Here is an 18,696-nt window from a genome sequence, read left to right on the forward strand (position 1 = left end):
TGGGAGGTTTCTCATCAAAACCTTCCACTCAGACCAGGTTCAGCTATGAGGACCCATTAGGTTAGTCAGGGCTTATCCAGTCGAGTCCTGGAAATCCCTAAGAACAAAGAACACTCTCTGATGTCCTCCTCATGCAATCTTCGGAGTGATGGTGGGAGTAGTGGGGGTGGGTTTTTTGCTTTGTTTGGTATTTCGGTGTTTTGGGTTTTTTCTGTTTCACAGGGAGGTTGGATCAGATGATCCACTGTGGCCTCTTCCAACCTGACCCATTCTGTGATTCTGGGACTTAACAACACAGCTAAAATATTACGATATAGTAAAGCCACATCTTTCCAAAACTAGTCCAAAAGCTTTAACTGCACAGATGCTGAACAGAGTAAACCACAGGTTAGTAAGAGAAGCACATGTGTAAATCTTTGCAACACCAGATCCTAAAACTGCAGCTGTTACTCAGTAATGATACCAGAAGGTATCGTAACTCTAACTTGGCAAGGGAATATTGAATTGCCCAGGACAATTGGACAACTGGCACAAAACACTACTATTCAAGTGTACATGCAATTCTCAAAGCTTTCTCCGATATACATATATATAGAGATACACTCCAACAACTGATGCTGCTTATTGCATTTTACTACTTGCAAAAGAATGACAGAATTCATGAAAACTTTAGCACGACATTTTTGAAATATTATGATCCCTTGAAAACAATTAATTACTGTAGAGAAAGCAAGTAGTTTTTAACCTCCTGTATTTCAAATCAGAGACTTAAATCCCAGGAAAAAACTTTGTATTTCAACTCAGCCATTATGTTCAAATTACATTTCACAGACATAAAGAAAGAACTAAATGAAAATAGTTATTTTGGGCTACTTCCATCATTTTAGTAACAACACAGCAATCTGCAACCACCCACCTAGAATAATATGAAGAGCTGAAGTCACTGGATCAGAAATACCAACAGTTGAATAGCATATGCAATCTGTTGATCCTGAAAAATAAAAAACTAGGTATCAATTTGTATCTTTGCAAAACAAGTATTATTGGCACAGTCCTCCAAATAAAAGTATTGTGTTCCTTTGGTTTGTTCCTTTCTATTTTATGGAACAAAGCAAATACAGGAATACTGTATTATTATTTTTATTATTTAAACTATAATATCCCCCCCATGAATACAGATTATTTTGTGTAAAGCACAAAAATTTCACAATATAAGCAATAAATATGTAGCAGTTATGAAGGGAAGTAAGTTAATTTACATGGAAAATTTCACTATTACATTATAGATTTTATATCAAATGAGGCAGGCATACATTGATTCTCCGCTGTTTAGGATTTCTTGCTCATTGAGATCTCATGAAAATAAGAGAAATTGACTGGTCTGCTGTTTTTTGTGGTACTGATCTAAATTTCAGGATGTCATCTCACGGGTCACCAGAAACTTCTGCTCTGCTCTATTATTTGAAAATTAGTAAAAATACTTGCTTTCAGGAATTAGTTTCTAGATAGGGTAACAAAATGGACAGAGATGTACCTTTACAGACTTGATGCAAAATACCTACAAGAAAGTGGGGAAAGTTTCACCTATATGCTGTTTAGAAATGGACAACTCTCCCTGTTTCCTATAGAAAACAAGAGCCTAGCATAGGATCTGGTTTTTGCTCTGCAGCAGAGACTTGGAACTCAGATTCTGACATACAGAAGTGCATTTGTTGCAGCACCTAACTCTGAATTTATCTTACAGTTTCTCCCATCCCTTCCATGAAACTGAATTCCTTCGAAGTCAAAGGTAGGTGCCTGAAAAGATAAACTTTGTCCACATACATATTCTCAGATTTCCTACCAATACATCAGGTGGAAGAGCAGCTCAAATACAGTGTACTTGATTTCTGAGGACTTATCAAATTGAAATAGAAACTAATAATGGAGGAAAGGGCAACCATTATTTAAAACCCCTTTTAGTTCTTTTTCATTTTGGAAATAGTCAGGGCATTAGTAGTTAATAATAGGAGTAAAGAAAATCCTTTCCTCTTCAGAGGATTGATGTCACTTCCCTGCCTGTGAATGGCACGGCAGAAGCTTTTACCAAGTAAATGCTATGCAGAAATCTGCCATAGTGAACAAGCAACAGCTCCAGAAGCCAGTTAAAGAGAATATAACAGAACTGCAGGACAAAAGAAACTGTGACTAAACAGACCTCTCCCTACAAGGCTAAGGTTCAAGATGGTGCCAGTGCAGCATTACAGGCATACTCCACTGCAAGACAGAGGACTCCAATTTCCCTCAGTATCACAACAGATGAGGCACACAGATGATGCTCTCGTGTCACATTTAAAGTTCTATAAAATGAAATATTAAGTGGACTTCTGAAGCTGAAGCTATACTTTACTCCCAAGTTTCATATTGTCTCCTATGCTCATGAACAGAAAATTCTGACTACTTTTGCAAAGAAAAAGAATCACTGAGAGATCTGACCTAAACTTCTACTGCTGAATGTACAAGCTTAACACTTCATCCAACATTTCTCATTTCTTCCACATCTATGTGCATTCTGCTCCTACAATTACCTCAATTACATTTGTCTTGACGCAAACAGAGCTTCCAAGTGGTTTTACACTACAGATGGAGAAGAGGAGAATTCATGCAAGCTACTTCTCCACACCAAAGGCCCATTTCCCTACAATCTTCTATAGTCAATTAAAAACTGATTCATCTGTTTGGCAATTACACAGAACTTGTTTACATTTCTATTCATTAACTAGTAAGGAAGGGCTAAAATTAAAACTGAAGTCTGGAATTAATTCTGAGATTTTAAAACGGGAGATATATGAAAAGTAATATACTGGTTTTTTTTCCTCTTGGAGCTGGTAGTATGGAGCAACAAAACCAGTGACCCATTTCCATGGATGTAACTACTATGGAATTCCTGACATATAAAAAGAGAATGTAACTTGCCATACACCACACTAAGCATGAACCTAATAGTACATGTTTTATGGTCACAAAAATGTTCATTATGACTAAGGGTCTGAATTCTTTTGAATACTTAACCAAACAAGACTTCTAGATCTTTAGGTAGATCTTCACTATATGTGAAATCTACAACTGCTGAAACAGCACTCTGAACACAAATCCATAAAAATCTGGGTTATGGCTAATAGAAAAAGCAGGATTAGAATGTAAATATAGCTTGAATAATATCATATGATTATCATTTTAGGATTGCCAGAGCACTCAGTTTGGGCAAGAAGCTTCTCATAGAGCACGACTCTTGACTAATGTTAAGTGGTGGGTATTGTACACTCTGGCTAAACCCACAGAAAAATTATATACATACTCTGCCAGATTTTCTTTGGGGATTTTTAAGGGCAACAGCCTGAGTGAAGGAACATAAAACAGGTTTATATGGGTTGCAGAGAATTACATGCAAATGTTAAGAAAGTAGTTGGACTGCTTGCTAACTGGGTCATAATTCACTTAAAAAAAACCCAAACATATTCAATATAGAAACTAATTACTGCATTGGTTTGTTAGCAGAGAAGAAAATCAGCATGCAAAGCAGTGATTAAGTTTCAGGTTAAGACAGCACAGCAGTATGTGTGCATGTTACGCTGCAGACAATATGCCAAAGCTGCTGTTCTGGTCAAGGACATTGTCAGGAATAGCTGATGGCAGCTCCAGCTTGAGTCAAGGTAGTAACACACAGGCCTCGGTGGAAGGCCTTGGGAAGCAAGACATTTGCATGTGACAAGCAGATGCAATAGAAGATCAACAGGCTCTGCTGATCCTATTGACCAGATACCCCCTGCTGTAAGTTTAGATGCCCATCTCACTTGCAGACACCAAATAAAAGCATGAAAATTTGAGTGTCAGTTTCAAACTGAAGCTTACCTTAAAGATGTTAATTCCTGTATCTAAAATACCACCAACCACCAGTGCTGCAGATTATTCGGCTTATCCTCCAACTCCTACTCTAGTACTAGAATCATCTTGCATAGGGCCAGTACATTTCAGTGATGGTGGCACCACACCACCATACCATAGGTAGATGCTGAATGTCTGAATTCTCCCAACTAAAGAAAGCTTTCATCCCAGATACATTGATATTAAGACCTCACTAAAAACATGAAATATGTAGAGGGCACAACATCTTGTCTTTGTTAAAGCAGGTATTAATTACTTTGAATCTTTACCATACATTACTCATTTTCCTCAAAGTCTGTTTTTTATTAGGAGTCTCATACATCCACATGGTTGTTATACAGGCAAGTTCTTCTGTGCTTTTTTCTCCACAAGTATGAAAAATGCAATCTTTTATAGAAATCTATTTAATAAAACAAAAATTAAGGAAATCCTTCCTTTTAATTAATCAATCACAAGGAAGAATGATCAATGTATTTATTAAAGTATGAAAGTTCACATACTCTGCATAAATAAGTTTTGCTAAAGCAATACTAAAGAAAGTGAAGGACTGCATTACACAGAATGAACTACAGCTAAATCACCAGATATCCCCTTTGCATGTGAACATTGTTACATATTTGTGAGTAGCAGACAGGTACACTCAGACACCACAAGTTTAAATTGGTAATAGAACTACCAAACTGGTTAAGCAAAAATCAGATAATTTGCTGGATGTATGGAAGAGTTCATGCCATTGATTGGTGGACCAACAACAAAGTGCTAGATTTAGTAGTCTGAATCATTATTAGACTATTAGCTTACAACTAAGGTTTCTTAAAACAAAACATGCACATAGTGGGGTACAAATATTTATTTTTGTGCTTTTATTGATGGAAAACAAACTACAATCAACTGAAGTACAAAACTAAGCAGGTGACAGAAGCAAGTCACCTAGATGTTGATTCTATGGAAAACAGTGAATTTAATAAACAAATATAAATACTTTTAGAGCTCAAGAGCTTTGTCTCTTGACAGAGGCAGCTGCTTCCATGGCACCTACAGAATGCTCAGACAAATTAGTATAAGAACAGTATTTGTAGTGAAAAAAGATAGAACAGCAACCTCAGTGTGGGTCTCCTATTTGTGCAGAGTTTTTTGAATCCGCAATCCATGCAGTCTTCATACAGATTAAAATGTCAAGTAAGCTGCCCTAATGACAGAGTAACTGCATGCTTTTGGACCAAACAGCATTTAATATTTTGAAAAATTCTATGAAACCACTTTTCTGAGAAGTGCTTCTTAAATGAGAAGGAGTTGACACAACCAAAAGTAAGGGGAGAAGCCACTGCTACAGGGAAAGATGAAGGGTCTAGGCTTACACCCATGTACCTACTCAAAGTTCTGTGTATCTTCCTTTACATAGACAGAAACCAAGAAGACAAGTTTAACATCTGCAGAACAGACTGGCTTAAAGAGAAACAGTCCAGAAAGACTGGTATAGGATTTTTTTGGTAGATAATTACTTCAGCATAAGCTCAGTAACTCAGGACAACAAAAGTGGACTAATCTAATAATGGCAGATTTTAGAGATGAAATTAACATCATCGGTGTAAGTAATATTGACTTACTTGTCTACATGGCAGGTCCACTATATTAAATGCAGTACTTAGCCCTAAGACTGTAATTTCAAGAAGTTTAATGGATTTAAAATACTGAAGGAGGAGCATAAAACACGTACTTCAGATTTCAAAGTAGATATAGTGAACTTTGAAATGAGATGCTAACTAAATGGCAAAGATCGTTAAATATTGCAAGTTTTCTAGCTGAGAACAGATGACTTGGAGTAATTAAACAAGAAAGATAGCTTTTATTGCTATGCTTTAAAACATTTTAAAGATAATTTTTACACTCTAAATAACAGTGGTATGAGTCCAGTCACACTTCACAACTTGACTTGAATCTATTTTTTAAGTTTGTGAATGAATCCTCCATCTTTTTCCTGCATTACATTAATACAGGAAGCCTGTACTGTCTTTGGCATTTTTACCTTCTACAGTGCCACATCAACATTCTGATTATAATCATACTGCATCCTTCAACATTACAGAGCTGACCACCAGAACCCAGAGTGATCTAGATACAATAGAAGCATAAAAAGCACTATTGTTATTAACTTTCTGTCTATACTTTACTCAATATTCCCAAGTACTTAGATTTCCCCCACAGTGGGTTGAAGACTTGATTTTTGCAATTAATGCAGCACAACATAGTATAACACAGAGTGAAGTGGGTTTGCTTCTTCCTATCTGCTAAGATCATTAAGAATATTTAATCTAGTAAGCTCTTTTAAACTAAAAAAAGAACAGCAGTTAACAGCTTTGTCCTCTTATTCTATGCCAAGAACAGCATTCTATTCTACGTAATAAGAACAGCAAATTACTTTGGCTTACTCCAGAGGGTGCAATTTTAATACTAAAACATGTGGATGAAACCTCAGTGTCCAAGCTGTAGCAGGAATCATTCACTGTTTTTAAGTTCTATGGAGACATATTACTAGTCTGAATGCAGTGAGACCACATAGCTGAAAGTGCTTTTAAGGCTAGTAAGAAATAACTAGCTTTTAAGGCCTAGAGGAAAAAATAACTAAGAAGAGGTTTTCAGAGACACCACAGCTTCTAAGTACTCTTAACAGCAAATCCATTTACAATGGCAAACAGTCAATTTCCACTGGCAGATTTGAAGAATGGCTGTGACTAAGGGAAATTCAGAAGCTAAAACTGCCATTTGAGTATAATTCTTTTATCCAGGTCAACAACACCACAAGTTATTTCATAGTAATGTTTCCTAATGCATAATAATAAATTATTTTTTCAACAATAAGATACACTAAGGAAAAAGGCTGTCAGGAAACTGACACAACTGTTCAAGAAAAAAAAAAAAAAAAAAAAAAAAAAAAAAAAAAAAAAAAAAAAGCCAAGCAGGGACTTGCTCCAGAAAGTTAGAATCATGATTTACAAATACTATTCAACATTCAAAAAAATAAAAAGAAGAGCCTGTACAATGGAATTCTGCTATGAAATAAAGCAATAAAGCTAATCACTGAAACCTAGTCATTTAGATGAGTGTTTTAGCACTAAATCTCTTTCATTTTTAATTTTGAACCTTTGTACAATTAAATTGTCAGTCTCTGAGCAGAGATCTGCTGAATTTAGTGTTTGTTTGAATACAGAAACTGTTTAATCACAACCACAAACCACAACCCGCCATGTTTCTCCTAACACAACCTGATATCAGGAGCTAAGTGATAAAAAAGGTGAAAACACTGATCCACTGTCACCCTACCCCAGGCTCCTGCCATCACTGAGTAAACCATCTATGCATCAGAAGACATACAGAGCTTTAGATCTTCATCTCTAAACTATGAGTAGTCTTTGTTTTCAATATCTATTAATGAGTTCTTAGGTTATTTTAAAGAAGGTTGGTTATAAAGAAGTAGGAAGAACATAATGAATGAAGTTTTATTAGATGTATGATTAGTATTCCATTATTACTTTTGATTTTTATTTCAGGATTACTGGTTTCGTTTAAAAAAATTGTTTTCTTAAGAAATTAACTTATTTTTGGAAGAGACTTCTTGCAGTAGTGCTAGAGCTAGAGTATCTGTTGGGGTCAATACATGGCCAGAACTCCATTATATAATGCAAAGATGAATAGAGAACAGCTTCATCATGGACTGTAAAAATACAAACCAGAACAAAACCCCAAATCTTGCTGCCTTGAGGAAAGGTTATGCTATTTCAGACTCAATTTAAGGTCACTGTAATGACTAGATGTCAATATTTGTTCAGTGACTTGACTACCTTTTTCAGTAAATAAGCACTTTCACATATATACAGTAATGAATAATTTTAAATACTGTACAATATACAAACAGACCAGGATATATATTATCCTACTTCCAATTAATTAATAGAACTTTAAGGCCAGCTTCCTTACACATAAGTATAAATAATTTTTGAGGGATTTGAATAATGACTTTGAGAAAATATTTGAACTATAGCACTGATTACAAGGCTGTACCTCATGTCAGTTCTAGGAATAGAACATACAGTATACATTTAAATAGCAAAAGGATACAGTGGACAAAACACAACAAAACAATAAAATATGTAAGAGAAGTGACTTGATACCAGTTAAGAAAATTTAAATATCAATGAAGATAATACTTTTTGGGTGTAATTGGAAAAAATGCATTAAGATAATGTTGAAAAAGCCAGGTTCATTTTTCCAGAGGACAAAGAAATAGCTCTTAATATTGAGGTTCTAATTTTTCAATTGTATCTTCTTATGGTCACATATCACCAGTAGGCAAAATCTTCTGAAACCAGTCATGCAAGCAAAAAATCTTTAGTTCAAGAAATTTGCCCAAGTAAGAAAAAGGAGAAGAAGAAGAAGAAGACTTCAAGTTCTACTATTGTGAAGTTCATTATACATACTGACTTTAATACAAAGCTTTAACAAATAAAATCAGAATGTACTTAAATGTAATAGGAGGCTGAAAAAACATAAGGAGATATTCACATTGCAACTTTTAGATACCAAACATTTATTATACTGCAAGCAGAAAAGGTTAAGCTTCTTGCAAGCAATAATTCAGAACATTTGGGTCTGGATACATTTTTCACAAAGAAGTATAAAATTAGCTGCCCGTAGCTTGAGAGTAGAAACTTTTACTTCACTTGGTATAGTTTTAGAACCTGATTTAAATTTTCTCAGAAGCCTTTATTTTATTTCTAACCAGAAGCTCACAATGTTTATTTCATGTCCAGGTCTTTAATTCAAAGCTCAAGCATCAGACAAGAAAAGCAAACAGCATAGAAAAGACACTGGACTGTCCCCCTGTATTCCTACAGAGACCTCAAAATTACTGATTCTGTTAAAGAGTTATAGAGTTGATTTTGTCCTGTAAGAAAAAGCAAACTTGTTAATCTGCTTTTGAGCAGATGAGGCAGGATGAGGTAACAGCTGGGACACCAGACTGAAAACAGTAAGGCTGATCTAAAGAATGCCTTTTTGGTCAATAATAATAACTAATCATATCAAGAAAGACTTAAGTATGAAGAATGAGTTCTCTCAAATGACAGCAGTCAGGACAACCTGAAAAAGTGGCTGACATTGACAACTGTCAATGTGTAGCACCTCTAACAAGGGCAGAAACTGCAACTTGGTCTGGAAAATGAGAACTGTTCCTCAGTTGTAGATGCCTTGTACTTGCTGTGAGAACAAATGGAAGAAAGGAGAATCCAGGAATGTTAGCATTTGTTCAGAGTTTGTCAGACCACTGCAAAGTTCTCATTATACTTCTAACTAAATAAGTGGGGGATTCGGAACTGGAAAAATATTTACCAGGTAAATTTCTGTTTAGTAAATTCCACTCCTAATTGTGTTTAGAAGGGTATTACTGTCAACATCTTATCTCATATTAACACACAGTAAGACACAAAGAAAGAAATAGTAATTAAATTCTGAAGTTATACATTAAGATTTGATTTCCTTTACAAAATATTCTTCCTAAATTAAATTGCATGTGATCAATAATTTTATATGGATACAAACATTTTTAATTAGGTGTCTTGATAGAATATTATTATTGCTCAGATCTTACACTTAGGCCAAAATTCATAAAGTTATGAATAAGAAAAAATTTCAAGAATGAATGAATAAATTAAACTGAAAGATAGCCCTTTCTTACCAGCAGGGATTATGCCAATCCTTATATTGCACTGGACTAACGATGCTTTGGGATTATTTTGGTCTATGCCAGAGTCCTTCTGCATTCTTCCAATGAGCCCATGCATCACTTCACTGAACATGCCGTCCCCACCAACACAAACAACACTGCCAGGAAACACAAATTAGAATGCACACTAACAGTCAATAAACAACACGGCAAGTGCTCTACTTAGGGCATGCACTGGGCACACCAGAAATAGTTGTTCTATTATCTTCTTTTATTTTTACAGTCAACTAGGCAATTAACAAAATGCAGGAAAAAGGTTTCAAGCTACACAACTTCAAATGCACCTAGACGCATCTGTAACATCAGGAAAAAATGCTGGAATGCAACCTGCAAAAATCTTTATCCTCTACTACTGTGTGCAGACAAACATATTAGGGGAAATTCACTATACAAATAAAACACTGAACAGGACTGTACATACAGCTTTTGAAGTACACAAAATGGAAATAGGGTACCTTTACTTAAAAGAGAAATGTTAACGTTTGCCACTTCAGGCAGTAGCATAATTTACACTGTTTAATAGGAATGTACAGTAGAGGAAAATTAAAATCCAGAAAAATGCATGCCTGCACCTTCTTTTGAACATACTCAGATCCCATCAAATTGACAGAAGTCATTTATATCTACATAACCATTCATAAAGAGTCAGAGTTCTAAATGTTACCAGATGCAAAACTTTGTTTCACAAATTTAATTCAGGTCAGATCTGGTACAGCAGCTGCACCGATCCTGAATTTGTTAAAGCTCAGCAGAGTCCACAGCCAAACAAATACTAGGAAGTAAAAAGACTCTTTTACAGCAGTATACATTTTATGAACAACAATTAAATGCACTCAGTAACCATAAACATTCTTTTAACAAACTAATTCAAATACACTTTAAAGGAACACATGAGAAATCCAGAGTTACATACATAGTTCCTAGCACACAAGTCTAGGAATGTATACTGCTATCTATTGCAAAAATTTCTAAAACAAACTAATACTCTTTCACATCATCAGCAACAGATATTGCAGAATAAGCACTTATTTCACAAGACAAATTAATCTAATTTTTAAGTATAGGTTATTAAAATTTAGTTATTACTGCATTTTCAGCAGATGGGAAGCTTGAAAAAAATGTTTTTTTTTTCTGTGAATAGTGAGGACAGTCTTAAAAACATGAACTCTCCAACTCTATGACCTAGGAGACAGAGAGAAGGAATAAAAGGATAAGTGCTTTCAATTTTTGTAATTTTTTTCTCTTCCAACAGTTTAACTACACTATTCCTGAATTTTAGCCTTATCTTTCTCTGCAGACTCAAAAAAAAGGGCTAAAGACAAAAAAAATTTCCATGTCAGTTCAAGGTCAGTGTTGTCTCAGTACTGTTTTGCTCAAAGCTCCATCCAGCCTGGACTTTAACACTTCCAGGGATGGGATATCCATGACTTCTCTGGGCAGCCTGTTCTAGTGCCTCTCCACTCTCACAGCAAAGAATTTCTTCCTTAATCTAAACCTTTCCTCTTTCAGTTTAAAACTGTTCCCTCTTGTTATATGCCCTTGTAAAATGTCCCTCTCCAGCCTCCTCTTAAGCCCCCTTGAGGTACTGAAACACACTCTAAAGTCTCCCTGGAGCATTCCCTTCTTCAGGCTGAACAAGCTCAGCTCTCCCAGCCTGTCTTCACAGGAGATCCAGCCCTTGGATCATCTATCACAAACACTATATCCAGACTTGGAGGGGACAGTTATGTGAATGCCTATACCTATCAAAGGTAAATATGATAAAGAACTTCACATATGCAATAACAGCACAACCAAATTCACAGCAAATATCAGAAGACCAATGTACAAGTCAGACGTATATTGCACATGTGAAGGCCCCTGGTGAAGAATGTCTGAAAGAAGCATCTTAGAGTGATTGTTACTCATTGGCTTTATTTTACTAGAGGGAGAGCATTTCCCTTCTTACATAGGTGACAACAGCAAACAACATCTGCTAGAGGACTTCAGAAGCTAATCCACAAGCAAATTGCATTTTCGAAGAATTACAGTCCCTTCTAATCTCAGCCATTCTGTGAACTAACTCAAAAAGTAGGAAAAAAACCCAACCAGAAACAATTTTACAAAGGCTTGTGCAACAGACATATGCATAAGAAACCACAGTGATGTGTCACTGCTTCCAAACATGGCTATTACCTGCTTGGTATTACAGTATGTTCTAACTGTTCTGCACAGTGATGTACAAAACCCTGCTATATTGTAACCAAATGAATATTTTAAGTAACTGCTCTTAAAGGAAAACTGTTCTATCCCTGAGCTATTAGGTGACTACATTCACCATAAGAAATTGGTATAAGGTAAAATACGAAGAACAAACAGGAAACGCACATAAGCTACTTAAATTAGCTGTATAAAGTAAAACATTTGAAAAGAAGTAAAGCAATTATCATTAAGAATCCTGTATCTACTTGCAGAATTCCATGTATGGCTTTGCCAAATAGGGAATCTGGAGATGAAATGAAGAAATTCATCACTGAATGAAGGGAAAGCCACACATCAGAACCAGTCTATGGGGACAGCTGAACATCAATTAGATGCAGGAATCCAAAGAACCTTTTAGTCAATGTGAGGAAAGTCAAACCTGAAGAACCACACATTTATGTGGTTCAACCATTTTTAATATTTTCCAGATAACCACTTAATCTGTTATTTAAAAAATTTAATTCAGGAAGTCCTTCCTAATATCACTGTTGACCACAGGAAAAGAACTGTACATCATGTACAAAAGTTAGGCTTGGAAAGACAGGCTGCAGATCACAAGTAAACTGCCATTCAGGCCCAGCCCAGGAACAGAAGCATCTTAAGAGTTTTAAAAGATGCATTTTTCTGGCCTATTGCTCATCTTGCAATGTTAGAGAGACAAAAAACAAAACAAAACAAAAAAAAATGCCCAAAAAACCCCAAAAAACCAACCAGCCAAACAACAAACCACCAGATCCCAACAAAAAAAACACAAAACAAAACCAAAACAAACAACCCCTCCCCCCCCCCAAAAAAAAAAAAAAAGGAAAAAATTCTACAATACGAGACTTTGAATCTGCAAAAAACACTTCAGATACTACCACAATTGGTCACTACCATTTGCTGTAAAAAACAATTTGCTAGGACTGGATATGGGCTCATTTGCCTCCCTTTCTGCTCTGTGTTGAAATTTCACCAACCATCAGTACCCTTATTTCAAATCACAGATCAAATGAAAAGGAAAAACAACAACTAGGTTTTTCTAGGTTCAGTGTTTTCCTTTCTTGAACTTCTGAAAAATTTAGAAAAATCACAGCATAGACAAAAACTCTTTATTTGAAGGCAAGTAATTTTAAAGCAGGTGAAGTCTAGGAACTCAGCCTATGAATGTCATTTCTTACTAGCACCATTTCCCAACATCATGCCCTTACTCAACACAGATAATGTAAATAGCAAAATACTACAGCAAACGTACTCTGAAAAGACTCAATGTGTTTTCTTCTTGCAATGTACCAGTTTAAATGTACCTGTCAACAGGCACAAAATACAACTTTAAAATACTGTAGGTATGAGAGTTTATCTGCATACATTTTCATGTTTTTTCAGACTTGTAACTTGTTTCATGTCATGAACGGGAAACTGAAATTACTAGCATTTTTATTAAAATATTCAGCTTCTACAGCAGACTTAATAATGGAACGCAAGATCACCTTCAGTCAGGTCTTCTTTTAAAGCAGTAACTTCGAAACAGAAGAAATGCAAATAAAGCCAAATGATGTTGCCACTATTGAACAGTCATATACAGCAAGAGGAACCACCTGAAATACTTCTGAACAGTCCATGTTTTTACATAGGCTGAATGCTACTGGTGTAGTGTTCTGAACTCATGTATGTCAAGAACATAAAACGTTTCTGGGTAGTTTTCAAGCTATAACAGAATGCTCAACTGAGCAGAATTAATCTTGCATTCATCTTTTGAACACAAATCTCATGCAAACATTGCTATACTATGCTTGAATATATTGTGTTGAACAAGTTTACTGAAACAGTTTACTTTTCTTTTTATACTCCTAAATGTGGATCTCCTACAAAAAGGAACATGCCCCAGGACTTTCAATTGTTGCAATAAATGTATTAGCAATTAAGGCTACCCTTTTAAATATACAGACAAGAACAGAACAAATACATAATATATTGGCTCAAAAATAATAGAAAAGACAAGTAAAGTTACTTACCCATCATATTTATAAATATTAACTTCAAATAAGTTGTCCTTGGCATGGTTAGCATGTTCGGTTACTGTGAAGAAATAAACACATTAAAATTTATTATTAAAAATTACTATAAAGCTGTATATAATATAGAATTATAAAAATAAATTAATTAATAACCATGATTCTATTACCAATGTGACTATAAAACAGCCTGTCCATAAGATGTGTCTCTAAAGTTTTTTGCCAGAGAAATAATTAAAGGAGACATACACAGTACATACAGAAAAAAAATATTTCAGTAAAAATTGTGCAAATGATCTATTAGCTTTAACAGTGAAACTGAAAAAGAGAAGAAAGGCAACATCTTTTATTTACAGCTCAAGTAGCTCAGGAGCACAAAAAGTTTTACTTTAGTAAGCAGGAAGCTGACAGAAGGTTGCCATTTATATGGCTAGCTATGCTTTATTTGGAAAACATTCTCCACTGCTTTGTTTCACTTCCCTAATAAAAAAAGGCAACTAACAGAAAGAACTTCAGCTACTCAGGATTGTTTTAAAGAGTCCATACTGTGTTTATTAAGAAATAAAAATAGTCATTACTCACTAACAACATCAGTGGATATAGAAGCCAGACTGAAGAGTGGAGCAACTTTCTGTTCATAAATCCTCTTCCCTTGTCTTTTTCCTCCATAGGGATTAATATACACAAGCAGCTGCTTTGGTCTAGACTCTGCAGTAAGGAAAACCATAGTATACTGCTTTTGTACACATAAAAAAATTAATTAAGCCATACAAAACCAAACCTATTAACATCAAAGCAAACACAGCATAATAGGCCTGTAACTCTTTAACAAAAAGCTGTAAAAGCCTCCTTCATCTGCTCTCTTTAATATACTGACATCAACAGTATTGAACAAACTGCTAATAAGAGAGCAGATGAAATTCAGAATTATTTCTTTTGACTCCCTAGCTTTCATTGCTACTTGTCATTCTTGTAGTACCTTTCCACTACTCAAGTTACTCTAATTACATGAGTATTACAGGCATAGAAGACAAAAAGGGCAGCAATAGCAAAGCCACTTGTAAGTGAAGCATACATAAAAATACTTATTTACATAAATTTGTTTAAACTTTCTTCAGTAACACTTAAGGAAATCAATTTCCTTTCTGTGATCAAGTCACACTAAGAATGCCTCACAAAACTACATGCTGCACAGCAAATGCTTGTCCTGCAGTGTTAGTTGCCCTAAAGTGCTACCCCTTCCCCCCTCCAAAAGCACTTTTGACATTACTATCTCAAATTTGTCCAGTTATAGATTTACACTAGTAGTGTCAATTAAAACAATTATTAGTCCTCTGTATTAACAGAGACATAAAACACTAATGCTTGCTGCACCTTCCTTTTTTTATGGAACAGACAAAAACATTAACATCTGTACTTCCTCAAATGGCATTCTAGATTATTAGTTTAAAAGGAAAATATATTAGACTTATTACATCAGCACACTTTTACAACAAATCCACCCATCTAGATAGACTGAGTGGTTTAATTCTGCTGTACACTCAAAGCATTATTCACCCCATCTAAGAACATATTCCCCTTCCTGAAGGAATTTGTTACTAATAAAATTAACAACTGCATTCAAATGAATTGACTGCTCAGGCCACAGTTCTCACAGGTGTACTGAATAGGTGCACAAACCCCAGTTTTTGAAAAAGACAGATGTATCTTGTGTAATGTATGCAAAACAAAAACATTAAGAATACTTCCATTGCTTGTTCAGAAAAGCTTTTCTAAAATACTCATTTTTATTCTGTAAGCCTTACATATTTGCTTAAGTCCCACTGTAGGTGTACTTGTATCCAATCCCTTCTCCAGCCATGTATCTCAGAAGGGCCTCAGACCTACACTGCAGGGAGCTCATCCCTACTCCTGTCCCCAGCTCCAGCTGTTCTGCTCCAACCTCCCTGGCTGGATCCAATTGCTGTATCTCACCTGGGCTGTAAATTGGACCTGTATCTATCCCCATCCCTGCTCTGCCCATGCTGCCCAGAGACAGTGGGGCCCTGGTCAGCAAGGCACTGCCTCTGCTATCATCACCCTTGACCTCCTTTCTGTCAGTCACTCTGCTCCTGCTGCTTCCTGACATCTATCAAGGTATCTCTCTCAGGAATAACTCCTTCAAAATTATTTTTAACCTCCCATGAAGTAGATGTCCAAGAGTCTCAGAAATGATTAATAGGAATTCCTACTACATAAGACACATTTTGCTGATGACAGTCTGGAAAGGTGAAACACACCCATAAATCTTCCAATTGCTACAGTCCTTGACCTCAAATCTCTAGAGTACCTTAAATCCCTGAGCTTACATCTGCCCATTACTTCTTCCAAAGCTACAATCATTTAGATCCTCTGCTAAGCTTCCAATGTGTCTCTATTTTGTGAAAATAATTTATATCTGGGTAAAATTATATGACCACCAGTCCTGACTGATTAAAGCACTCAGTACAACTTAGTGAATATGTAAGATAAAGCAATGATAAGGAAACACTTCAACTCTTAGCTCCCTCAATTTTAGAGCAAAAGCTGCTCTTAAGAGTTCATAAAAATAGATGTATCAAAATAACATTGATTGATGTACAGGCCTACAAAATGATGGTACAAATGTTCACAGTTTATTCAAACTTACTCTGCATTTCAAGTAATTCCTTCAGCGCCTGTGTCCACTGATTACATAAGTGCTCATCTTCACACCAAAACGTCGCGTCACTGCACCGCCAGCGGTGATTTCGGGCTTTCTTCACATAATACACTATTTAAATTTAAAAAACAAAACAAAAAACAAAACCATAATGAGATGGTTCTGTGAAACAAAAAATGCACTTCAGAAAGATCTCCAAAATACTGACCTGTAATTAACCTCCACTACACACTTCTACAAATGACAGAAGCATTCAGAGTATGGCCAGCACATTTGTAGAGAGTCCAAATGAAAACACTTGCTAACAAGCAGACACCTAAACAAAGAATTATTTTTAAAGATGCCATGTCTCATCAACTTATTATAGACATACTTGTTCACAAGTTCACCAAGCTTACATATTTGTATTAAAGTCTGCAATTATCTACATAAAAAGCCACAAGCTTAGTAAGATAAGCCATACTGACATCAACACTCATGTAACCAACAGGGTGAATTTCATCCTATAAAGTTGAAATTTGAGAAAAAATCATTTTGTTTTCTTATGGATTAAGACCTTATACCTACACTTCATATACAGTATCTCAAATCATTCTTACTGGAGGAGTAAAGGTGAGGAAAATACAACATAAAATTCTGGCATGACATCTTTTTAGCACAGAAGTCATCACTCTTTTCAAAACTAGACACTTATTTCTGGCACTTTGTTTTAAGAATGCAGTCAGTAATACAAAGTAACTTTCATGCATACATCCTGATGGGTAGGAGTAATCAAAAACACTGAGGACTCATTCTTTCAGGCTCTCTTGATTTTCTAGTCAAGAAGTAGAAAGCAGGTGTCCTGCAGCAGTCACTCAACAACAGAAAGACGCTAGGGTGAGCACTCAGACATTAGTTTGAACTTCATTAAAAAATAACTGAACACAGCATGTGATCTTGTAGGAAGAGTTTTATTTTCCAGATAAAGGTCTTTAAATATAAACCAACAGATTTTTGGTAGGGGTTCTTTTGTTTGTTTTGCGGGACTTCTGCTTGGGATATTTTCAGTTTGGGATTTTAGTGGGGTGGGTTTTTTTGGGGGGGTCTTTTTTGGTGGTTTTTTTGTTGTTTGTTTTGTGTTTTTTTTTTTTTTTTTTTTTGGATGGCTGCCTTTTTTTGGGGTGGAGTTTTTTTAAACACATTATTTCTGTTAAAAAAACCCCAAAACTCTGACAATTCCTTTTGAGTCTGCCTTAAAGTACCTTCACAGAATAATAAGCAGAAGAATCCTTGTCTTACCGGTGAAAGCATGTAGCTTTGCCATTTTTTGCCATCTCCCAATGTTACGTTGTTTCTTGTTAAACTCAGTTTCTTCTACAGCAATGATCTCTGAGATTGGTACAAAACAGTTTTCTGTATGAACACAAGATCGTACATGTTAGAATCTTCAAACGTCACCTGAATTATTATTTCTATACCTAATTTGATACAGACATATGATTAGAGCAGTTGCTCAATAAGCAGAATCAGGAGCATAACTAAAAATTTTCTGAATATTTTCAATTTTCTTTTGTCTTTAGTCAAAGCACATAATCCATAACTACCTACAAACTACTCAAAACAGTATTTTAAATGCCTATGATTTCTCAGAAAATAAGGTATTTCATGTATAAACATATTTTTGCATGAAGCCAAAATTCAGCAACATTGACTTCAGAGTAATTGAACTGCCTCTTCTATGAGGCCTAGTCTAGATACTTCACAGTGAATAGCACAAGCTATTTCAAAGAATGTACAACTAAATTTAGTACACAGACTACAAAGGCTGTTTGTTATTCTCAAGTAAGTATCTGGCTTATGAAAGAAGGGCATTCATATGAATTCTTAAGATTTTAAATCCCACTATGCTTTTAAAGTTTAGTATCTCTTAAGAAGAGAATTCAAATGTTATGTTTATGTACTGTGAAATATTTTCCTCGTATCAACTTCAAAACTGTTTTTCATAATTAAAGGCCTCTTGTTCTCAGACTAGGAAATTAATTTCCTCCAACTTCATTCTCTTTTCTCCTAGAGCTCCTAAACATCATCTCAGACTTCTT

At 35.4% G+C, this 18,696-nt stretch overlaps 1 protein-coding gene and 1 long non-coding RNA gene across 2 annotated transcripts in view; one reads left to right on the forward strand and one right to left on the reverse strand.

Annotated features, from left to right (window-relative positions):
* LOC144246321 (uncharacterized) overlaps positions 1-18,684 on the forward strand; it is a 44,222-nt gene extending 25,538 nt beyond the window's left edge. The window contains exons 2-3 of the long non-coding RNA XR_013340006.1: positions 1,745-1,789; positions 18,669-18,684. This is a non-coding gene — a long non-coding RNA (uncharacterized LOC144246321). The remainder of the gene's footprint in view (positions 1-1,744; positions 1,790-18,668) is intronic.
* Positions 1-18,696, reverse strand: part of CERK (ceramide kinase) — a 43,032-nt gene that overhangs the window by 15,913 nt on the left and 8,423 nt on the right. Inside the window, exons 2-7 of the mRNA XM_021524819.2 lie at positions 17,897-18,010; positions 16,607-16,729; positions 14,521-14,646; positions 13,939-14,002; positions 9,656-9,801; positions 917-991 (exon numbers count right to left, since the gene is read on the reverse strand). Coding sequence (XP_021380494.1) covers positions 917-991; positions 9,656-9,801; positions 13,939-14,002; positions 14,521-14,646; positions 16,607-16,729; positions 17,897-18,010 — 648 coding nt within the window. The remainder of the gene's footprint in view (positions 1-916; positions 992-9,655; positions 9,802-13,938; positions 14,003-14,520; positions 14,647-16,606; positions 16,730-17,896; positions 18,011-18,696) is intronic.

This window comes from Lonchura striata, chromosome 5 (genome assembly GCF_046129695.1).
Source record: "Lonchura striata isolate bLonStr1 chromosome 5, bLonStr1.mat, whole genome shotgun sequence".
NCBI lineage: Eukaryota > Metazoa > Chordata > Aves > Passeriformes > Estrildidae > Lonchura > Lonchura striata.